General features: G+C 43.2%; 1 protein-coding gene across 26 annotated transcripts in view; it reads right to left on the reverse strand.

Annotated features, from left to right (window-relative positions):
• KALRN (kalirin RhoGEF kinase) overlaps nucleotides 1-25,273 on the reverse strand; it is a 502,773-nt gene that overhangs the window by 318,135 nt on the left and 159,365 nt on the right. For 25 of the 26 annotated variants that reach the window (XR_013953438.1, XR_013953439.1, XR_013953440.1 and 22 more), the window contains 2 exons: nucleotides 24,955-25,029; nucleotides 12,035-12,149 (listed from right to left, as the gene is read on the reverse strand). Coding sequence is in view for 23 of the 26 variants with exons in the window: in XM_080599249.1 (XP_080455375.1) it covers nucleotides 12,035-12,149; nucleotides 24,955-25,029 (190 nt within the window). In the remaining 3 variants the exon portion in view is untranslated. Of the gene's footprint in view, nucleotides 1-12,034; nucleotides 12,150-17,364; nucleotides 17,967-24,954; nucleotides 25,030-25,273 lie in introns of those variants that run through there. The other variant, XM_080599233.1, reaches the window with a different exon arrangement.

The following is a 25,273-nucleotide window of genomic DNA, read 5'->3' on the forward strand; positions in this document are numbered from 1 at the left end:
TGCAGCTCCTTCCCACAAATCTCCAATGGGAAGCAAAATTTAAACTAATCTGTGATCCTAGAGATGTTTGCTTCTCCAGATGCAGTTTCTGAACTGAATTACAAATGCTGTAAAAACGGGAGAACAGAGAAATAAGTGGACATAACCACAAAACTGGATGTGATTAATCACTGTTAGAAGAGGTCAATTCCATCTTGACAATGGAGTTAAAAAGAGGTCTTCAAGAAAAAGTACATGTTGCCTATTTGATTACTACTTAGACTGACAGATTATTAGCAGGCAGCATTTCCAGCCATTCTTCCTATTCTTAAGATTCGTTGGTTTATCAGGTACTTGTTTTTCATTTAGATTTTGTTTTGGAATTACAGTTCTTTCTCGTTCCCTGTACTTGCTGAATGGCAAAATGGTACATTTATAATGAAGACTTCTTACCATGTGTGTTTTCTAAGATCAGGAGATGACACAGTATATGGACAATTTCTTACACAGTGCTCCCAAGGCAGTAACGGGAATTGCAACTTTAAAGAGCCTGCTTCCCAGAAATAAGAGGTCTATTCAGTGTGTACTATTAAATGGACCTGTATTTTTGCCTCATGCAGCATAACTTTGATAAAAATGCTTAGGGTTTTCTATCTTCAAAATGTAAAAATATCAGCTAATTTAATTTCCTAAAAGTTTGTGAGGTGCCTACTGCATTGACTGGTAAATTCAAGTTTTGTGGTTAAGCTAAGGGAGAAGATAACTCAATGTTGAATCCAGAACTAAAATTCAGGAAACTTTGCATATTTTCCCTGGTGTTCCAGGATGGCACATACCTTAGTGCAAATGTGACCTAAATAGGTGGCCTAAATTAAACCTGAGGCTCCCATTTGATTGCCATCTACAAAGAGCACAAAAGACATAAACAAAGCTACTAATAAACACCATTCTTAGTTGGTGGTCTAAGCAGAGCTGCTAAAGTGGAAATACAATTTTAGTCTCAAGTTAGGACTGACACACAGTAGAAAAACAATGGAAGGGAAAATTGACGTTGCTACATTAGCAGAGGACTTTGGTCTCTAGGGCTGTCAAATGCTGAATCACAGAAGATTGAGATAGAAGAGACCTATTTAATCATCCTAGGTGGGGATGTAGTTGGTACTTTGCCAAGAAAGAATACTAATCAATACCATAAGCCTACTTTTCTTGAAGCTAATCTTTCACTGACATTAAATTCACATGCAAATAAAGAAGAATGGTAGGGAATCAGTTTAGATTTATACCTCATCTTAATATAGTTTAATGAATATTTGAAAATATGGAATACAGAAGTCTCCATCTACTATTACTGATGGTAAGATACTGGATACCTTTTCCGTGTGACATACAAAGTGTAAGTGCATAGTAGATGAAACATGTACAGTGAGCCTACTTGGTGTTCTCTAAGGAAAAAATCTTTTGTTCCTAGTGGAAAGTGATGTTTTCCTGCTGAGGTGCTTAATCATGAAATGGTTTGGATTGGAAGAGACCTTTAAAGGTCAACTCATTCCAACCCCCTCCTGTGGGCAGGGATGTCTTCCACTAGATTTGGTTCCTCCATCCAATCTGACCTTGAACACTTAATTAATTAATATCATGCAACAGCACTTCAGAACATAGCATTCATAGTTGAGCTGAAACAAAGTATTTCAAAACTGTTTTTCTCATCATCCCTCAGGACCACAAAAGCCATTACCTTGTTTAGCAGAATGGTAACCTGTGCAGGTAATTCGAAAGCACCAGCTGGAGTTCCAAAGTATCAGAGCCCGATGTATTATCCCAGACTGGGGTTGCTGATGGATCTTGCTTGAGTATGAATTGCTCATCTGGTTACAGACATGCATTACGATGTCACTGTAGGAATTTGTGCTGATCGGTTGAATTTAATGCATTGAAATAAGTGGCATTGCTCCAGGATTAGTTTGGTCCAATGTGTATTTTGAAATGCCATAAAGTTTCTACTAAGGATCCCACCCATCTTCATACTTAATGCTATGCTGACATATTTTTTATTTTTACTCCTCAAATGGACATGTTTAATAAGAGCTTGGGTCTTCAACCCTGACTTAGGGTGAGGGGTAGGGGAGTGCAGAAAGGTTGAATTTTAGCTGCCAAATATTTTAATGAGTAGATCTTTCAAACTGAATTTCAAAGTAATATTTATCCGATCCTCAATGACAACATCAATAGCAGAAGCATCTGGCCAGCCAGATGCTCAAATAAATAAATTAAAAATCAAGCTTAACTCAACGTTTTATTAAAAGACTAAGTGGTAGTATCACTGCATAGATATTAGAGATTTTCAGTTCTCCTTCTATTCCCATGGGAAACAGGGTGATAGATGAGAGCTGCATCACATCAACATCACATACACACTTGAGTAGTGCACAGAAAATATGTATAAAAACAGCCTAAATCTGGCTTGTGATGAACTACTGCTGCTGATGCAGAGAGATGCACTTATTCTACAAAGCCAATGCTTTGCTTCGATCTCTATTCAATGACTTTAACCAGAAGGATCATTCAGCAAAGACATCTCTTGGAAATATTACACAGAGCCTACAGAAGGATCCAATTTTCTCTTGCTTGCATTGCAGCAGGGGTATGTGGGTACAGGGAAGAGCAAGGAAATGGAAGAGGCTTCTTTGAATGCAGCTGCAGAACAAAGGAAAGCTGTTCTGGAGGTTTGACTTTTTGGCAAAAAGTACTACAAAAGAACCTGCTAAAATATTACATCACTGGAAAATTCTCCAGAGACTAAGGATTTTCTTTAAAGTTAAACATAAAATAAAGCTCTATGTACACAGGCAGGGAAACCAGTGCTCCCTTCTTCATAATAGAAAAGTGCAACATGGCAAATATTGCAGACCAGAAAATATCTGCTGAGCCAAAAGCAGGTTTGAATTACACTTTTCCATTTTTTTTTTTTTACACTTTTACACTTTTTTTTTTTGGGGGGTGCAGAGGGCAGCATTTTCTAGAATTATTTTTCTTATTTATGGTTTTCTTCTGAATTAAGGTATTTCCCTTTCTCTCTCTCGCCTTTTTTTTTTTTTAAATCAAAGTAGCCTAGCAGCCTCACACCACATAGTTACAATTACATTTTGCTGCACACAGCATTATAGGATCCATAGGGAACTCCACAGCAGTGCCAGAATCCACAAGGAAAACATTAAAGGAGCACCTTGTGGAAAATGAGAAGAAACGATTGATGAGATTCACAACTGCCTACCAAATTCTTGGATACCAATTCCCTTTGGAAACAGCAGAGAATTGGGCATCCCAACCTCTGAGACAAAGTCCCAACCCATACTTTCCATGCTGTAAGAGCATCAGCCTGCTCAATACCACATGTTACCATGAATTGGTCGTTGTTCTATTTTAGTATGATCCAATTTTCTAAGACCATAAACTAGCATGCACTTTCAGGAGCACTGGAACTGCTGAATCCTCAGTGGTGGTTTGTGCATTGAGTCTCTAATGTCTAATAATGCATTTGCCTCTTCTGGAGCTCTTGTGCTCCAAGATATCCCCTCTACCTTCAGTTTCTAGGAACAGGTGAGGTCCCAATTAGTGCCCACCTTTCCCTCTCTGTGGACACTAATTAGGTCTCCTCTCATTGACAGAGCTGTCTAATTTCATTAGACCTGTAGGAGTTTAACATTCTTGAGACTCTTCTCTGACAGATTTGGTTTAAATAGTGACTGACAGACAGCATGTTTGCATAAGCTTTGTATCATTTGTAGACAAGGCTAAAAATACATTCCTGAAAGCACATCTCCAGTCCTCCTCAAGCATTGGGGAATCCAGGCTTTGGAGCAGCATCCCCAACACCTCTATCCATCCCACGAGGCAAAGGACCAGGCAGTCTTGACTGATCTGACTCTGCTTCTCCATCTCCCAATATTTGCTCCATACTGGGATGCAGTAAAGGTCTCATTCCTTCACCATGGGACTTTACAAGAGCTTTCCATTGACACTAAAACACCTCTGACAATATTCCCATTACAAAGCAAACTGCAAAGCACTGCAGCAGTTTTCCTGCTCCTAGAGACATCCGTGAAGAGGGTGGCATAAAACGCTTCCAAACTATAATAATTCCTGAGAGTGAAAAGGAAGTAGCACGTACTGAAGTTACTGATGAGGAACACAAACACCCATGCAGGAATGAGACAAAACCATTTTACAGTCTCTGTAAAAGCTGTAGGAAAGAGATCACCAACAAGAAAAGTTGGGATTGGCTGAACTGCTGCATATTCTGCTGATGGCTGCTGACAGCTTCACCAGGGAACCGCAGGGAAGCGAACCAGTGCTGGCTCTGCTGCCAGCATGTTGCTCCCACAAAAGGTCTCTGTCTGCTAATTTTAACTCCTCTGAATTACTGCTCACATTAGCGCAAAGCTGCCTTCTTCTTGGAAGTCTCCAGGTCGCTGCTGCCCACACCTCTCTGAGTACTGCAGAACAACAGGTCTGGTGGCTAAAAAGCCCATGAAGAGCAGGCACCAGCCTTAAATGAGCGCTAGCATGGGAAAGACCAGAGCGAGCAGCACAGCAAAGTGTGTCCCAAACCACTTCTCTGCCACTGAAGAAGAGGATGGAGAAAATGATACTTTGCATAGAATTAACATCAGGTTGTAGTGCCCACTGGCTTCCTCAGCAGTGAGTGGCCACGGGTTGTATCCTAGCTTACAAGGGGGTTTCTCACTTGTCTCCATCACCTCAGCTCCTTCTTCCAGGCAGCTAATGCTGGTATAATCAACATGCAAAAGCCATTTAGCAAGGAGGAACAATGCTGATCTAATCCCCAGGTCGAGGGCTTGGACAGAGCCCAGAAAGCAGAGCGAGGCAGCACAGCTCTACGTGAGGCAGCTCAGGGGATGGGATCGAGCCCAGCCCTCGAAGGTGGCTCCTGCATCCCAGGGCTGGGATCGTACCTAGGGCCACCCCTTGGTGGAGTTAGGGCAGCGCCTGCCATAGAGCAGTGAAAGGCTTTGTCTACACCTGATTTGGGTTCAGGAAATTCAAAGGAAATGCACTTCTTCAAATCTGCTCTCACTTGTCCTTTACGAATGGGGGTTGTTTTGCTGTTTACCCCAGACTTGGAGAAACTCAAGCAGAATAGTTCCCAGCCCTGAAAGCCCTGTTAGAAATGCAGTCACTACAGTCAGTGTCGCCATGAAAAGGCAGCTACAGTTTTCCCAGTACCTTGGCAAAGCTCAGACCCCTATGCCATCAACCCCTTGTCATGCCTTGAGGAGGCTCAGCAGATGCTGCTGCGTGGGGTCACCATCCTTACAGGAGATCTGTTTCTACATCAGCTCCCCTGTGGGCATGCCTTTGGCAGGAAGTGCTGCCACAGGTATCTCTACCCCTGCTCAAGGCTGCATTGATGTTTTTTAGGAGCCCTCCAGACCCTTCTTTCTCAGTGAGGAACGACCATTTTCTGAGGAAGAGTGAAGCCAGGTGTGCTGATGTTGTGAAGCTATGGCTTGGCAGCAGTAGCCTGTGGGCTTCCTATTTCTTGTCCAGTGGACATGGGAAGACTGGGGCTGTGTGGAAGGACTCCACTCACTGCCACCCTTCTGGTGGCTCTGAACTCCCAGCTTGAACACGCTGCCTGCGGTGAGGAGAAGCAGGGGCAGGGCAGGGCTCTGAGCAGAAAGGCCCAGACCAGTAACGCCAAAGGGCAATGGACCTGAACAGGTAGAGACACTTGCTCTGCTGCTGGGGAGAGCACAAAGTAAACCAATGACCTTTAATTTCATCAGATTTGTTCCCCTTTGAGCCTTATCCACTGACTCTGCTGAAGAAGGCATGACTGAGCTCCCACTGGGCTAGAAAAGCAGCGCAGCACCAAGGAAAGGAACTTCTCTTCCAGACCTATGCACTTTCTTTGTATATTAATCTTGGCCAGCAGGGCTACCTCTGCAATCTGAAATCTTCAAATCAGCAACCCACTGGAGAACCTTTTTGTTGGAGACATTAGATGAACCAGAAAGAACCCAACATGTAATTGAAATCTCAGCATGAGCTTACATGGTTGGCAGTAAGAGAAAACTGGACACACGCACACACCTAACTGTAAAAAAGAACAATTGCCTTGGAGATAATTCAGGCACAATAAATGAAGGATTCCTTGATATTAACTGTTTTCAATTGCAGATTTAGAGCCTAAAATTAAGCACAGTACATTATCTATGAAGCTCTGTATTGCGCTACGTGTGTTGTTCACCACAAAACCAGCCTGAAAACACTTGCACAGTTATCCAGCTGGAAGACAGAGCAGGTCTCAGCAGCAAACAGAGCTAGAACCAGCCTGAGAGTACTCCTGGCTTCCGCAAAGGGCAGAAGAATAGAGGACGTTTGCTTTAGATCCAGAGCTTTGCAAGATTAATCCTTACACTATCCAGAAAACAGCAGCAGGCAATGAAATCAGGAAGTTATTTGGAACCTGATACGGAAAGCCCCCATTTGCTTTAGCTTTGGGCTGGTTTTCAAAAAAAATCTGGGGATTACATATAAACAAACATAGGAAATGAAAATTTTGTATCTATTTGGAAAAAAAACACACGGTTTTATATAAAACACTGTCAGAAGAGATATTGAGAAGCTATCACTTTCATCCCTCTGCTGCAAAACAGGAGCACCACCAATACATGGGTCATTCCTCATAAACCTTCCAACAGGGTTTCCAAAGCTGCAGATGCCACAGCAGCCTGCTGCGTGCTTCATTTATTTTATGTGTATTTAACCTCTTTCTTTTTGCCCTATTTGCCACGTACATCTGGACCATTGTTTCCTATAGCTCAGTTTTACATACTGGATTGTCATCATGTGTCTTTATTTTCCCTCTTGTTAAACTAAGCTACCCCAACACCTTCGATCTTTTCTCGTAACTCCTTCTCCACAGTCTTTGACTGCGGTTGTTGCTCTCTCTGCATTTCTAGAAGCTTTTGGTCGTCCTGGAGCTGTAACGACTTATTGCAGAATTTGACATCAATTATAGACACCATCCAGCTATCTATAAAATCTATAAAATGTCACAGCCCAGTTCTCAGCAGGTCATTAACACAGCTGGCAGGAGACCAGAAATTCTCTTTTGGAGAGCTGACTTCCAACAAAAGGTGAATGTGCAACTTGAATGTGTAACCTGGTCCTTATGTGGTCTGTAAGTAGACAGACACAAAGCAGGGATGTAGTCAGAAGCCCTTTGAAAGGCCACAGGATGAGACCCCCAGCCATTTCCACGTAGGCTCCCTTGTCACTAACAGCCGGTGACAAGTAGCAGCATCATGTACCAATGCCACGTACAATAGAGGCTGGATGTGAACGGGCTATCAAGTGGTGAAAGGAAAGGCTCTTAAATCTACTGGCATTCATGTCAGTTATATACTCCTAATGAACTTCTTTCTCCAAAACACTTTTTTTTTTTTAAATCAAATTATGTCTGAAGCAAATATTAAACCTCCATTAGCCTCATTAGCTTCAGTTCACTTGTTAATGTGGTATTTTGATGCAAGTGGATGGAGGAATAATTATCTCACACGTGGCACCAGATATTTAGTTACTAAAATTATTATGAAGTCCCTGGTGTTATTTTTAAAATACACGGATATTTTTGTAGATCTACAACAGCCTCCAGCAAAAACCATCCTCAGAAGCTTCTTTTGTGCTGGGATTGTGTCACAGAAAGTAGAGCTCCAGGGTTTAATACCTATCAATCAACAAAACGAGTTTCACACTACTCGTGGCCAGAGGAGCTAATATACACAGTACCACAGGTCATGAGAGAAGAGCTTAAAATAAATCCAAGAGAGGTGAGTATTGCCACATTTTTCCAACCCCTGTGCTGTTCTTTTAATTTTAAAAAGCCCCAATCATTGAACTAATTTTTAGAGGCACTTGTGTTGTTTTACTGATCCTAGCACCTTTAATCCAGCTCAGGCAGCTCTGACAAGCTGTTCAAACACACCGGGCTGTCCCTTGGAAACACTTTGCTACTGTTATGAGTCCTGGATGTCCCCCAGAACTGGGAAATACTTGAGCAGGTTTTTAAACAGAGGACAAATAAAAGTAGATATCTTTAAAAATACAGGCCTCCAAGGCATCTCGGGTTTCCCCCTCTGCAGAGAGCACACAGGACTGCTTATCTTGGCTCCAAAACAGACTGATGTGTTCATCCGGAAGATTCACTATAGCTGACAGAGAACATTTCCTTCATCATATTGCTTCGCCATGTGGGGAGATAACTCAAGCTAATAATATTCTGTCTCCTTGTTATCTTCTTATAGCCTATGCATAACTTAATTCTTAATTCCAAAGGGCTCACAGCAGAGATCGGCCTGGTGCTAGTTTCATTTACACACATATAAATCAAAACTCACTCTACTGGAATAAATGGCTCTACGCTAGTGTTAAAAAATAAAATCCTCAGTGAGGTCAGAAAATTCCCCCTTATTGAACTAGCTCAGCTCCACTGATCATAAACACAATGCTATCCCAGATTCAGTCACGCCCTCCAAATTTCTAAACATTTCATCCCATTTAAATTTGCATGTAAATGGGAGCTATCCTGATTCACAAGAAATACAGCCTCGCCTATCCAGAAAGCATTAGTGCAGATGTGAAACAAGCAGAAAATGGCAGAGCAGTAGGGACCTGGCATCCGTGGCAATTATCTTTACTTCTAATGAAGAGCGTCTTAGTTTCTTGCTAATTAGACAGGAGCACTTTAGAGAAAAGGACCTCTTGGTATGCCTACAAGCATACCAAGCATACTCTGGTATGCCAGCGTACAGCACCAAACCAGGACCGCATTCGTTTGCAACACCAGATAGCTGCTTGCCTCCTCCTCCTAGTTCCCCAGACTGCAGGATCAGGACCTGAAGTTCCTAGATCTGAAGTCTCACCCCCGCACAGCAGTCCTCAGCTGTGTAAGAAACCCCACTGAGTTCGGGCACCTGCCTGGCCGTCACTGCTAGCTGTATGAAAGCACTCACTATTTTGCTCTAACTCAAGCAGACATTGCTGCTTTCAGAAAACCCACATTATTATTCTGTTTCTGAAGAAGGAATTACAGAAAGCTGAATCAGAAACTTTGAAAACTGCTAGTCAGGCCCTGGTTTCACTTACCCTAAGCTATCATCATATTTCATCACCAGCCTTATACCTGCTCCCAGCAATATGCCACCTCTGCCCCTGCATTAAGATACAAAACCAGGGTTAAGTGACAGATAGTATCAATGTAGATAGCAATCTGTCTCACTCAGAAACCACTGCAGTAGGAATAAAGAAAGAATTATTATACTGGTGTCAATAAGATAAATTACAGCTTTTTTTTTTTCCCCCATCAAGAAATTCTAGTTTTCCAACCAGCAGAGAATCTCTCTCCCTTTCAGCACTCCGAGCATCAGACTAGTTTCTCCTGACATCGCGCCCAGAGTCTCGGCTAATGAAACTGTTTATTTTGTAGATGGCTGATGCAGTTATTCATTACAGCAGTCATCTTGGAATAGATAGAAACTGGAGCCAGTGATATGAATTCAAATTCACTGCTGTTCCTTACATTTATTTGTTTCCAAAAAGTAAATAAGTTTGAAAGCTCTGCTGGTTGACCTAGTTAAAACTAAATGTTTAGGGAAAGATGAGTTTTCAGTGTTTTCTCACACTGCATAGCTTACACAGTTCCATGTGCCAAACCCTCAAAGTCTGTGATCACTTTTTCCTCCCACCACAGAGAGTTCACAACCGCAGCACCAGAAAAAACAGGACTGGGAAGAACCTAAAAAAGTCACCTGCTGGTTTCTCTCTTCTCCCTAACATTTATACCCATGGTAGAGATTTTCATATAGAGCTGTGGAGGTTTTTAAGAAGAGATAAGGTGGTTTATTCTAGTGTTTACCATTCCTATTTATAAATCTTTTCCTCTTGTCCAGCTTAAATTGTTCTGTTAACTTTCTCCTGTTCTCTAGGCTGAGCAGCCTCTGCCCTTTTAATCTTCCGTGACAGTCTGCTTTTGCTAGACCTCCGATCACTTTCTGCTCCCCATCTCTCAGTGTCTGATATCCCAAACAGGAGGCAGTACTCTGGTTAACAGCTCCAAAATACCAATCTGCAAGTATCCTGGGGAAACCGGTGAAAGTCCTTCATGAGCAAGTAGTCAGTCCTTTACAGATTGTCATGATGGGAGGCTGTACTGCAGAGGAAGAAATAATGTCTGGCATAACTAGAGACATGTCCGTCAAAGGTGTCAAACACCACGGCAGAACAAGGCTCTGCAGTGGGGGGTCACAAGGGGGAAAGTTTTTTTTTTTTTCCATATTTCTGGGTTTTGTATTAGCTCCTCTAGCATGTACCTCTGTTCCCCAACTTCAGCATCACTAGAGAAAAATCATTGCTGGACTGATTCACAGCGAGGCAACCAAAAGCAGCATCAAAGACTGAGCTAATCTTTTCAGTTGTGTGAGAGTGGGGAACACAATGGGTGGATCTTGATATTACTGCCATGCAAGAAGAGGAATTAATAGAAAAGTTTGACATACTAGAAGGTCATTTTAACTGTGCAATTGCTTGCAACCCCGTCTCTGAGGGAAAAGAGGCAATGTCATATCTTTGTACTTGCAACCATGCAAAAGATGATAAAATGTAAAGGAGCAGTTTCATTACTGGAGCAGCTGGAGGGGAATTGCCAAGCCCTGGGATACAGACTCCCAGGGAGTGACCTACTGCTCTCTCAACTCCACAGCATGTCCATAATCTCCCTCACAAAACAGTTGAAAATAGAATTGGCTAGAGAAAAAGGGGGTGGGGGGGGGGTGGGGGAGTGAAAGGAAAAGCAAACCAATTCAACTTATTAGTAAAAGCTTGATGAGCAAAAGTCTACTGCAGCAAAAAACGCATCACCTGAGGCCGTGTGAAGTCCTATCAATATGAAGTAAACACTGGCGGATCTGGTACATGTGGTTTCTTTTGCCCTTAACTCTCTGCAATCTCCCAAAACAGCCCTCACTTTCTTTCTGTACTGAAAGCAGGAACTTTGATTTCTGTACATCACACATTTAAGGAACTGAGTGCACTTCTGAGACACTTACCTCCTTATATCCAGATACAACCAGCCCTCCATTTTCAGATGTTAACTTTTCACTCTTTAAAATAACATAAGCATTATTGAACGGGTTATATCCCACATTTTAAAAAATAAGGAATTCCTGGGGGTGGCACAGGGTGCATCACTAAAACCCTGAGCAGCCCTTCTCAGCCCCTCACTCACCCTGGGGTACCCACACCTCAATACCCAGTGTGGTGGTTATTGGGTAAGGATAGTGGACAAGCCTGAAAACAGGGACAGGAAGCTGGATGAGGGTGTGCATAGCTTTGTACTCTCCAAGGCACTAAACACTGGCCTAGAAATACCTACCTGGGCACTGAGCCTGACAAACCATCTCCTGAAGCTTGCTAAGATAAATACGCACTGACAATAGACTCATCTTCCAGCATCCCTGGGAAAGGGATGGGGACCTGCATGTTGAAGGAGGGGCATGGGGACTAATGCCTGGAAAGACGCTTTCTAACAGAGCTGGCTTGCATGCAGAGCTATTTGAAGTGCCTCTCTTTGCAAACTGCCCCTTTTGTCCACCCACTTTCCTTCCTGAGCCTGGAGAAAGCTCAGGGAAGTGCCAGTGCCTCCAACTACTCCCCTCTTTTTCCACACCTCTAGGAGAGCTACACAGAAACATCGGAAATGAGAGCAGCTCCTTGTTGCTGTTACGAGCTGGGTTTGCAAGCCTGAAGTCCAGGTTTGCAAGCACTGCCTCTGCTCTTGGGGACTTCTGTATTGCTGCTTGTACGATAAAAACCATCAGAACATATGCAGAAGGAGGAAGGGAACACTTTTGTTTCTCTGTCCCAAGAACTGAAGGTACTAAAGGTTAATACTTGGAAATCAGCAACTGCCAAGAACAAGTTCCCCACCCATCCATCCACATTGAGCTTTGAAGTGTTTTCTTTCTAGCTTTACCTTGGCACGCTGGCCAAATAAGTCACAAGTTTCCGAAGGTCTTCCTGCCTTATTCTGTCATGATTGCTGCGGGCTGGGAAGGTCAAGACAGGACCACCTCGTTTATCACGGCCACCTGCAGAAAATAAAGGATTGTTAGAAAATCAGGCAGGAAGCACACGTCAAAAAAACTACGTGCACTGAATTGATAAACATAAATTAAGGCACATTCAAGAGCCTGCGCACTCTTTGTAGCTTTCAGGCTTGCTTAATTGAGGAAGACATGTTTGCATTTGTTAGAGCGCCAAAGGAAAAAAAAAAAAAAAGAGAAAAAACACCAACCACAAGGAAATTTGCTATTAGCTTTTCTTCTGGCTTTCACCTAATCCCATCAAATCCAGTGCGACTGGTCAACAGCAAGAAAGTGAAAATATTTGTTACCCAACGAGCTGCATCCCTCATTGCCAGGCACTTTATAAAGTCCCACCAGCTGGATGCAGCGTACCCCCACCACGTTTATGCAGTCAGACATACTAATCTGGCAATTCATTAGAAACTGAAGTTCTGATTAAAAGTTTGTGCCTGTGTTTTCTATTTAGAGAATGTTGTTAGCAATTGGAGTTCCCCCCCTTTTTTTTTCCCCTGTAGTTTTCCTGTCTTAAAATCCACTCCTTTTAAACTGCCGGTGTCTGGCACCTAATGCTTTACAGCAATTCTCAAAAGAGCCACAAAGGAGTGGTTCTACCCTGAATTATACAATCACAAATATAGGGGTGAATACAACCTATTCTACTGCACCTCATTTGTTTCTCTGCTGTGAATAAAGTTTAATAAGCTTGTAACAGAAATCTAGTTCCTTGTGCAATGTTTAGTTCTTCCTTCATGTATTAACACAGGGTTTTTTCAGGAACTGTGTGTTCAGATACGTGTTGGCATTGTTATCTAGGAAAAAATTCGTATCAAAACTACAGTTCAAAAAGCTAGCACAGAACTGCACCTTGCCTATAAGCTGTAAAAAAAGCAGATCAATTTTCACTTTTTAATGGAAAGTATAATCCCTTTAAGAGAAATATCACTTCTGACAAAGGGAAATCACGTGCTTCCGCTGAATTAAATTATCTGGCCAAAAAGAAGGAAAGCTATGCACGGACACGTGCACCTCCAGCACTCACACACACTGCGTTCTCTGTTACAGGACGCAGGACACCTGCACTCCGTGTGGCCGTGACTTCTGCAGGGGTCCCAACCACCACGGTTTGGTAGGAAGAGCCCTGGGAGGCTCTGCTGTAAGAGTAGGACTGGCATGAGAGCTTGGAAAAACACGATCCTAGCTCACCACAAGACAAAGAATTGCTCTGAGAGAATTTAGATCAGGACTCAAGGAGGTGTCTCATATAGCAGGAGTTCCTGCAGGTGCATATCAATCTGGTGACATATATGAACATAATCCTGAGGCACAGCTTTTCCACCTGACCCTGACTACAAGACAGAGGTTTCTTGTAGATGCAACTCCCAGCTGACAACACAGGCCCTGTTCATTTTACTCTGAAAGTGCCCATTCAGTTGATGCTACGATAGGTACAAGCTCACTTTCTAGCACAGTGTCTCTCCACATGATCCAAGTCATGCAGAAGCAGCTAAAAATAGCAGTGTTGTTTTGTATGTATATATATTCTATTTCTTTTACAAAATTCCACGGTCTAAGAGTTTTCTACAGCCCTGCAGGCTGTACAGCTCAAAGCCTGTCACATTATAGATAAACTTCATCTACACAGATATAGATGCCAATGTAACCCAGTGTTACACTCCGTCTGCTTTGAAGTTCCTGTAGCTTTCAGTGGATGCTTTACACCCGAAGGGCAACACCTTCCAGTTTTTCAGGTCACATTCAAAAGGTACAAACAGAGAGGCAAAGACAAGGTGACCTCTTCATTTTGAGCCCTCACGCAGCCAGGGAACACGTAGAGTACAAAAACTGCCCTGCCTCAACTCCACCTAAAGTTGTGTGCCTGATGTTTGCCCTTGGCTGACGGTGGGCAGTGTGCTGCCCAGCACTGCAGGAAATCCTCTGGGTGATTTCTCAAAGGCACCTTGCTGCTTCCAGTTAAACTGCTTACATGGGTCTCTCTGCAGCAGCCTTCAAACGGCAGAGCCTCTGCTGCAATCAGCACACCACGAACGCTAGGAGGATACAAGGGAATTTGGTCTCACCTTGGCTGATCCACCCTCTGCCACATGGCACGGGAATGGGAGTGTAATGTAAAAAAGGATTCAATTTACAAGGAAACAAGCTCATTTTTATTTTCAGGCCTACATTTAAGCATAAAAAAAATCCTCATTTCAAGCACATTTTCCCATTGTTGGGATTATTTCACACACCGTAACAAAGCCGAAACCATTATATCATGTATGATGTGTCCAACAGGAAAGCAAGCCAGCCTATAGAATGGCAAACCAATATTGAAACTAAAGCTGGTGGGAAAGATTTCTTTCTATTTTTTTTTTTTTTTTTTTGACACAGGAAGGTTTTCAAGGTTTTGAAACATTTCCCATCATATCAAGATGTAACCAAGGCTTTCCAAAGTTTCCAGATATTCACTAAAGCAGAGACATGAACTTGAATTACATCCCAGAAGAACACACTACCTACTACTTAGTCAGGCTCCCCCTCCTCCTCCAGTCCCAACTATTTTAATATTTCTATAAAGTGAAAAAAAGTGCTAACAGATGAGATCAAGAGACATCCAAGCACACAGTTATAATCCTCTCCCAGGATATGAAACGCCCAGAAAGGGCCATGATCTTCCCACAGCCCAGCAGCCCCGACCACTCCAATGCTGCCTGTTCACCTCAGCTTGGTCATGACCAGAAATTGTGTTTGGGTTCAGGGACCCCTTTCCCAGCTACATTTCCACCAAAGTGAGCTCTGGAAAAAAAAAAAAAAAAAAAACAACCCACCACCACCACAACTAAATTTTGGGAGACTGAGAAAGTTCAAGGGGAAAATTCTTGACCATTTTGCTGATGGTAATGGAAGGACTGTCAGCTGCGGAAAGGGAAACAGACATAAGAACATTTCTGTCCTGTCTTTGCTTCAGGACAAAACTTCTCCTACATAAGTTCATCTGAACTGTCCTCAGGAGAGCAGGATAAATAAGGCTTGCACACAGTCAGAAGTTACCAGGACAGACCAGAGAAAATGGGTTAATTCTCTTTGGAGGAGGAAGGTTACAAGATGACCCAGATGGAGTTTTCTGGAGGATGGAAGGATAAATAAGTGCCTGGAATGATTCCTTCTACTCCTGTAGCACAGCAAAACAAGAAATATGAGTTTTAGAAACAAATGTGATAAAAATCACTGCTCTATGCTTTGAGTAATAGGGTGAAAATATTATTACAAGTGCATCATACATATTAAAATCCTTCACTTGTTTCCAATAGTTTATGAGCAATCCCTAATTTTTATGAATGCCTGCATTATTTACAATTTTATGAAGAGCCTGGGTGACGAAATGTCAGGTTTCTTCCAGAACCAACCACAGTGTGTTTAATTCACCATAGGTCCTGCAGAGTCCAGTAACTGTGGTTACTCTCTTAAATACTAATAAAATGTACCTTTTCTGTTGTGCTTCATAACTGCAAATGTCAACTTTACCAGACAGACTAAACAGGATGGTCACACCATCTAACGTTAGACACCTGCCATGCCTATGTTAGGACCCTCATCTCCTCTAACAGAGCATCTAAACAAGGAGTAAGAACCACTAAAAGAAGAAATTCTTTTTGCATTTTCTCTGCAGGAAGTCTAATGTCTCATGTATATCTTTCCTCTTCTCTACCATTATCTCCTTTTTTTTTTTTTTTTTAAACTGAGGGAAACATTGAAGTATGGTGAGGGGAGGAAATTCACCCCAGATCTCACAGCATGTCACTTGAAGAACAAGGAGTAGAAATGAGGTTTTCTGATCCCTAGTTTACTGTGTTAGGGCTTTACAGTACTTAGACTAAAAGTCAGCAACTAGAAACCTTACAGAAGCTGTCTTTGCTTGCAAGGAACCCACCCACAGAGGCTAATCTTGCCTCAAGTCAGCCCTGATTTGCACACTGATTTTACATGCACAGCTTCATCAGAGAACTACCCAGCATATTGTTTTAAAAGAAAACAAAAAAATGGAGGGGAGCAAAGAGGCTCAATTGCTCTAATCAATATGTCCCATCTTCTGCCTCCCACTGGGCTCACAGACATGGGATGCAATAATCAAACATATCATTATGTTTGCTAATTACAGTTATTAAACGCTAAAACAAACAGCTGATAATTTCTAATTGGTTTTCAAGGTGGGCTTTCATGGGGTTTGTTCTGATTTAGAGAGGCAAACAGATGGTCTAGTTATTAGTGCTCTGGAAAAAAGGAGTCAGAAAAAACACATGTTCCTCAGGGCACAAAGTACACTGAAAACAAATATTTAGCCATATATGTCTTGTCTCCCTCCTACAAGATCCTTTGTTGACTGTCTTGCCTGTCAGTGGCATGCTTGCCCATTCTTCCCATCTCCCTTTCTTCTGCCTGTGTAGAAATCACCGCTATGTTCAGCACCTGGTCCCAAAAGTAGGATCACATCACTTGTCCTCCACAAATAATACGGGAGATACTGCAGCAATAGCATGAGGCATGATGATGGGCACCACTTCTACATAGTAAAAGAAAACACACACACACACACACAAAAAAAAACCCCAAAACATTAAAGAAACCTCAAAAAACCTGCAAATAGGGGCAATGGAAGCAGGCAACAAACAACTTGGGCAAGTCTCAGTGACCTACTGATGGGCACTTTTCTGGTCAGGCTTTCGACTGAGACAAAAGGGACTCCAGCCACAAGATGCTTTCTCTAGCAGCTGCCTGAACTGAGATTTTAATCACCTCAGTGGTCTGGGGTGGCTCCAACTGCCTACAGGTAAGGGAAGATGCTGGCCAGCCCAGAGTTATTAATGTGTACTGTGGGTATGTGTTCCCTATTTCAAGTCCTGAGAAACAACTATCCCCGATAATACCCAGAAGTGTGAAATTCCAGCTCTGTGGAATCCTGTTTAGGAAAGGAACTAAGGCATTTCCTTTAATGCAGACTTTTTGTATACAACAGATAATGACTAAGGAGAGCTCTGTTTTCAAGCCACGTCACTCCAGTCCTATCTACTGTTCTACCACGACACTTTCCTGCTTGCATTCATCTATATTTAAGGATATTCCAGCCCTTTTCTTCCTTCTGCATGCTTTTTACAAGCAGGAATTCACAAGGTTTAACCACAGAAACAGACAAATGCCCACACGCATAAAGGCTCCTGAGTACCTTGCCTAAGGTCCTGCAACATGCATCAGCAGTGGAGACAGAAGTAGTACACAGCACCTCTGGCCTCCATTCCGGTGTCTGCTGCAGCTCAAACGGATGTGCTGCTCCATCTGACCCCTGCAGACCATAAGCTGATCAATCTTGATGCTGCAGACTGTGCTGGGACCATAAGTAACTTTCCAGAGAAGCTGAAGTACTCCTCAAAAGATATTTCAGTCCAAAATACGGTGAAAAAATGGATGATAATGAAGAGAACTCAGAGACAGAATGAGCTCAGCTGATGTCAGGCGCCTCTACAAAATGAGGAACAATAAGCTCTGGATTTCTAAATCTAATTGACAGACTTCCTAGGAAAGAAAAGTATCAAGGAATTGATATCCAGAGTCTTAAAATAATATTTCTTTTCCTTTCTTTGCCATAACTGAGCTCTGTGAGAGTCTGCTTGCTACCAAACCTCCTGTAAACAGAGCTCCATACTAAAACTTTTCCAGCTTCAGGAGGCAAAAATTTCTTGCAAGGGTTCTATATAGGATTATCTGTATGAACACACACAAATTCAGTTGATTCCAAAGCAGGTGATTCCAGTGTAACAGTTAAGGAAATTTAACCTCCCACAACAAATCCCCCCTGCAAATTAACACAGCTGCAATGCAGTCGGCAGAGAACGATCCTCCAGTGTGTTCCTCTTTGCAGCATCCCATAAACAAATGTCAAGTGCCTGAACCAAACCCTTATGGCATTAGGGTTAATGACCCCAAAAACAAGGCTGTGTGTTCCCACCAGGATATCCCTTGGCAGAACAGATCAGACAAGTGGCTGTAGATGGGATGCTCAGCACAGCTGCTGGATGAGCCCATTTCCCAACTTGATGGATTTGTTCTACAACCACCCAGAGCACGGGTGCATGGATTTGAAGAGACAACTTGTGGTCTGTAATACTCCTTTTCTGATTTATTACAAGTATTTTGGGATAATTCTTTGATTATGAATGCTTCCTTGACAACAAGCCACTGAGAAAATTGTCTCATTTCCCACTGAGAAAATTACTGTACCAGCAAAGTAAAATTAAGAACTGGTGAAACTCGTTACAATAAAGGAAGAGCTTCTTTGTGTGGAAGGCAGAACTTGCAGATTCCAGAGGAACTTGTTTTTTCCCCTGGAAGATACAGATTTGCTTTGAAGTATCAAGGCAGCACCGAAGCATCCTTTTCAACACTGCCCCTCACTCACACACATGCAAACCTTGCTTCCTTTCGCCCTTCTGTCTCAGATGTATGGGAATACCCGCTTCTATCAAAAAATAAATAAAAATAAAAAGATGCAGAAACGAACAAATTAAACCCCAAATTTTCTAAAACAAAATACTCTGCTGCAAACCCTCTTGAACCTGATGGAGAGGGGAAGGGAATAAAACAGCCCACAGCCATGCTGGTCACACTGCTGATGGCAGTGCCAATATGCACTCCAGACTCTTGTCTCTGAGCATCATATTAGAAGCTATACAGAGTAAAGGGAAAAAAAAAAAAAAAAAAAGAAAAAAAAAAAAGAGAAGCTGCATTCACCCTGACCACACACTGTTTGTCTTCCTAATTTGAGGTGAGCACATCAGAAATAGAAAATTTCTGATGTCACTTCAGCAAAGTGAAACATATAATGAACGGATTCAACACAAGTGGCTGCTCAGGCTTGCCATGTCCCAGCAGGGAAATTCTTGACAGCTACAGCCAAGTAGAGGCTCCTGCAAATTTATGGAAGTTCAGGGGAAAGTTCAAGCTATCGGACTTACACAATTGCTATTAGGAAGTCTTTTTCTCCTTTGGCTCTGAGAAGAAATTTGGCCTAGAGCTGGAAAACACCATCAGATAAAAATGTTTCTAAAATTGCACATTCCAGCACAGTATTTCCATTTCAACAAGCCTATATTTTCCTACAAAAAGATGTACTGAAAGACCCACAACCATTTGCTAATACAGAGATGTCCAGTTGTGAATTTCTGAGCTTCTTGTATGTTAAAATATATTCCTTAGGAAAAACAAACAAAGAAGCAAAACATACGTAACCCTACGATGCAAAGTGCTTTCATGGAAATAAGGAAGTTTTCAGAGGTGATGTGTTTTGCCAGTGGGATGCAAGTGCACATCCTACTGGAAAATGACCAGAACATTTCGTTGTTATCATATTAATTATCTCAGATGTTATAGTCACCTCCCTGGTTCCTTATATTGATTTATAAGCTCCCAGGTTGCATTTCTGTACAAGGACAACTCTTACCTGCCTGTGTAAATGAAGCAGAGACCTTTGCTGAGATACGTATGGAGCTCACTGTGTCTTTAAGGACTAGAAAACCCTGTGAGCTGGAACAGGATGGGATGTATACAGAACGTCTTGCTTCACAGTCTCAGTTCCTTCCTCTTATTGTTATTTTGAAAGTCTCTATCATTAATTTGAAAGCTAAACCCGTGTGACTGGATGCAGAGACCCACTGACCCGTAGGCTCCGAAGGCTTTTCCAGGAGGCGGTCAGGAGCTCTTCGTGCTTGGATGGCACCCACAGTTTCTTTTACATCCCACAAGTTCTTCTGAGTCCTTTCAGACAAAAATGTTTACTGGGTTGGTTTTTTTACCTACTTTTGTAAGGCACTTGAACTTTTTTGTCTGCACAAGGCATCATAGGTAGCATCTCCACTCTCACACCTGCTAATTAAGGAAGCACACAAAGGGGAAGTCTCATTGCTCGAGGGAGATGGTGGTGGATCTTGGCAAGCTGCTGGTGTCCAAGAGCCAGGACGGTAAGTGTTGGCAGTCACTAGGCACTCTCCACAGAAATTCTTTAATTTAGTCCATGGCTACGGTTAAAACATATGGAAAGAAATACGGCAACTGATTCAGCACCCTAGCAATGCTTTAGGTGCGTATCATCACTACCTGTAAGTGAAACTGGATATCCCAGAGAATGTTTTGATTTCTGCTCTGACCTTAGAGTCCTGATGAGGATATCTGAACAGACACTATAGGTAAAGGTTCTTCTGTATCCTCACAAATGATCTAGCAATCTTACAAGGCAAAAGAAACAAAGCAAGACCAAACAAAACAGAAAAACAGGGTCAGACCTCATCAAAAGACCTGGAAACTTTGCAGTCTAAACTTCCTCTTTTTCTTCTTCAAAGAAAAATGTGCATCAATGCAGCAGTAAATTCTAGATGAAAGGATGATGGACCAAAACCACTATGAAAATTCAATAGTTAAGCAATGTTATATTTTTCTAATAGCATATTTCTTCTTTTGGAATTTCCGTTGATTTCAAAGTACATCAGGGAATGGTATAAACAATAAGACACTTTTCTCTTACAAAATGTAGAAGAATTGTTGATGTTTCACTTGAAATTTCCATTACAGAGGAAGAGAATAGAAACTTTTAAAATTGGAATCAAAACTTTTTATGCAAATACAAAATGTTTACATCATTCAAAAATTAAATATTTTGGTTAGTTCTATTCCCAATCCAATATAAATTCCAGTGTCCACAAATCTGTGTTGGAGACCTCCTGAAATCTGGACCTGAACTCTTCCAGCACCTGGGAGGACTTGGGAATCTCATTTCAACCCCTTCTTTGAAGAATGAAGCACATCCGTCGCACAGAAAGCAAAACATGCTCCTGCACACGTGGTCCCACATATCTCTGGTGTGTAGTGACCTGAGGTGACTTCAGACCCACAGATTTTGGGATGGTCAGTCTTTTCCCCCTAACAGTCCTTACCTTGGAGCATTTTTTTTTTCCCAGATTCCAGTCTCAGAAGCCAAACAACCTGTAAGCCTTCCTCTTGGATTCATCTTGCCAGCCTAAATTTAGTGAGACCTAATTGCAAAGTTTCATCTGGTCTATTTACACTGAGCTTCTTCCTCTGAAAGACCTTCTGGGAAATCTCTGTGTTTTCACTTCAGGCTCTCAGTCAGGTTCAGACGTCACTGTGCCCCTGTAAATCACCAAATTATGATACCATTCTACCTTTTGCTGTTGACTCCTCCTTGCTCAAACAGCCTCTCAGCAACCTGGCCACCTCCTCCTTGGTGCTTCTGCCTCGGCAGAGGAGCAGAAGGCACCTGGATAGCAGGCGGGAGCCTACTTGCTATGGGTCTTAAGAGTCCCATAGGGAATGGGAAGCGCTGGGAGGGATCCTGCAAAACTCTTCTGGGTGGGGTGTGGGGAAAGGGCAAATGGTTTCAGCAACACCCACTATGCTAGTCAGCTAAAAAGGTTTTCAAAGCCATGTGTGTGAAAAGCTCCATGTGCAGGAAGGCAACGTGGCAACATGCTCCACTCCCTCTCCCGAGAGCCTCATCCGCTTCCTTCTGTACTGCCCTGATCAATAGAAAATCTCCTGTGACTATAATCAAGCAGCTGAACGACATCTGAAGTTAAACCACCCTTCCAAAGCAGCATCTGCATTTCCCAGGAAAGGCTATAGCCACAGCTTCCAAAATATCACGTTCACCGCCTCTCACGAAAAAAAATACCGAAATAATCTACAACCTGTTTTATTTCCTTTCCTCTGTGCTCATCTCCTCCTCAGAATATAAAAATCAGCCTTTGGCTTGAAGCTCACTCCCTAATGGTTCCCAAAGCCTTTCCATTGCTGGAAACAACACTGTGAACCACCCAGGCAAAGCCAAGATTTTATCAGGGTTTAGGCAACAAGCAGGCGGCCAAAGCCTCCCTCCCAGCTCTGGCTGAATCTGCCTCAGCGAGGTCAGCGATGGGAGCAATCAGGCTGCGATGGCCGGGATGCACTGCCACTGCTCAGGCTATCTCCTTGCTTATGAGAGATGGCATGGGGTTTTCAGGTGCTGTTTAGATACACACATATATGAACTTTGCTTGGGGGGGTTCAGTCCAGCTTATAAACAAGGTCACTGAAAGAGATCAAGAAGCAGTTGCAGGAATAAAACTACAGGAAGCACCAGGCACAAAGCCCCAGGCGGCATTCAGGCTGGGTGAATCCGTGCCCAGCTACCTACAGCTGTGTTGCAACTCTGAAATTAAGTGCACTTCTGAAAGCCTAAGTGTGCCTGTGAGATTACACGGCGGTGTGGGCAGGCAGCAGCCGGTGTCCAGCCCATTCTCCACACTGCTCTGTGTGGTCGAGGTGTGGAGCATCCACAGCACTGAAACACAGAATGGCACAGCCCCTGCCGCAAGGAGCTTGTTTGTTCTTGCAGCCGTCCTGTCAAGGCATGGCTGAAAAGACAAGGTGGTGTAGCTGGAGCAGATGAGAAAAAGAAAAAGTGTGTAACTGAGATGTTCAACAGATTTTTTTTGTGTGCTGATAAATTCTGCTGGTGTAAGGACAAGAAGAACCCACTTGACATCCTTACTGTACTGTTACCGTTAAAATTAACTGTAGTATAAACTCTGACAAGACTCAATAAAACTCTCCTTTTCCTCAAGGAAGCCTGATTGCAAATGCAATGTGCTCACAGACTCAGTGTTAACTACAGCTCGAACTCATATATATATATATATCCTCACAAAGTTCAGCAATTTGATTTTTCTTTTTTTGGCAAACACTTTCTCTTCTGTGCTGAAAGCACACTAGGAAGTTACTCCATTTTAATTAAAAAGAACCTAGCCTTCAGTTGAAGCTGTCAAATCCTTTTCTTCATCTGCTTTATTACATCAACCCAGGGAAAGTCGGAGCAGTTCTTAAACTCTGGGCTGGAGGGTGATGCTGGGGCTATTGTAATAAGGCACCAGAGCCTCAGCACATTTTATCTACAAAGGCTCAGACACTTGTTCCCATAGCCGTTGCATTTGGAGACCATGGAAAGGAGGTGGAAATCCTGGAACTGCTATCTAGTGAGCTGGGTCAGGAACAGGAACATTTTGAGCAGAGATGAGTCTGGAGAGTGGCAAGTCTACAAGGAACAAGCCATCCCCTGCCCACAGCAGATCATGGTGAGAAACCCCTGGGGGTGTGCTGGCACCTCTCATTTGTTCAACCCCCCCAGGGCAAGCTTGGCCCAGGACAGCATCAACAGGAGCTGATGATTTGGTGTGAAACCCTCTGGCTGCGAGCTGAACCTAGGCATGGTTAGGAAAGGGGCTATATAAACAGTCCAGACAAGTTGTTGTTATTAAATATTCCATGCATTACCAAATGATCCCGTGGTCATTTCCATGTGAAGCAACAGCAGGAGCCAAGAACTAAATTCCAGTACAGTCCCTGCATAAATTCCTCCTTTTTGCTTCCCCAGAGCACCCGGTTCAGCTTCATGTCACCAACAAGTCTGCAAGTACACTGCCTTTTTATGACTATGTTCCCCTCTTCAGAGCAGTGAAAGACAATAAGGACATAAAATATTTCGTGACATTCAGGATGAGACACCAGTGTGAGGCAAATAGTGGTGCAAGGGAGAATCGCTGGGAGAGTTTTGGGTGGGTCATACGGTGCATTTGGTGTCACACAAACTTCCCAAGTCCTGGATTTTTCACATCATCGGTAAAAAAGTTGAGGGTTTATAGAGCCACAAAGCGTCTGCCCAAGCCCTCGCTGGTTCCTGTGCCATTTCACTGATGCTAAGTGGGAGGACAGCCCACACCAGCTGCTAGTCCAGGGGAAGGCTTCTCCTCCTATCCAGGTGTCCCCCAGCCTGGCTCAGCAGCCAGCAGAGAGCAGAGGAGGAAGGGCCCAGGCACCCCACGGCCTCGCTGCTGCTCTCCTGCCCTCTGCGCTCAGCAGTACTGAGGAGATTAAGGAAACAAAGAGCAAAGACTGCAAGTGAGGGGCAGAGTGGGCTGGCTGCTTGATACTGGCCTCCTTGTTGCATCAAGCAAGGTCACCAAAAGCAGCTCGAATGGCTTGCACTCATCAGAAACACTGGCAGTGGAAGTACCCTCTTTTTGTACTGCTGATTTGTGTAACTTCATGCAATATTATGATCACTTCAGACGTTCTCTCCCCACCCATCCCCCTGCTTGACAAGTTGTAATTCACCCCAGAAACAATATAACCTAAGCCATTCTCAAAGTGTTTTCCATATTGTCTAGCCCTCATTCACCCCCAGGCCCTTGAGATTTATCCCCTGAACGAAGGGTGTAAATCGCTGCACGGGATCTCAGGAGATCTTTGAGCACTGGAGTTATGAAAATGTAGCATCAGTGGCACTTTTAAGTGCAGATTGATTGGGATTGCAAACCAAATACCAGTGGTTTACAGGACCAAGTGCTTCCTATAGACAGGACTGAGTGATGTTCACTGACCTGAACCCAAGGCAGCGTTGCTGACCTGAACCATCCTGGATCCTGACTCAGCCCGGGTCTGGGCTGGAGCTGACATTCCTTCCCACTTGCACTGCCCATTTACCTGTTTCTCAGAATAGGAAGAAAATCACCACGCGCCAGTTTCCAACTTGCTGAGTATTACTGGGTGGCCCTGTTCCACATACAGCCCTTTTCTTGGCAGAAGAGCCAACGCAAGTACCACCAAGTCCAAACATGAAACTAGTCCCTTGTGCCTGCACAGCACCGTGAGGACCAGTGGGTGACAGGCATCGCTCATGCTGGGCTAGAGGGACCAGGAGGGATGTGCTCACCTGACACGAAGGCCACTTTCTCCTTTAGTATAGGAAGGACATCAGCAGCTTTTAAGCCATCATTTCGGAATGAACCTGCAAAACAGATACAGACAGGAAAGCCACATTAGAAGAGACCATGTCCTTGCTCCAGACTTCACCAACTATCCATGTTTCTCAAAATCAGACTGGAGGAAATCTATAAATTACATAAAGACACCAAGAGCTAGGCCCTTATGGCTGATAAACGAATATCATTAGCATCAACAGAGACATGCTTGTGAAAAGAAATTACAGAGAATCAACTCATCCCACTTCATCCTTCAGAAGTTCTGAAAGG

This window comes from Anser brachyrhynchus, assembly GCF_964034855.1.
Source record: "Anser brachyrhynchus genome assembly, chromosome: 7".
Classification (NCBI taxonomy): domain Eukaryota; kingdom Metazoa; phylum Chordata; class Aves; order Anseriformes; family Anatidae; genus Anser; species Anser brachyrhynchus.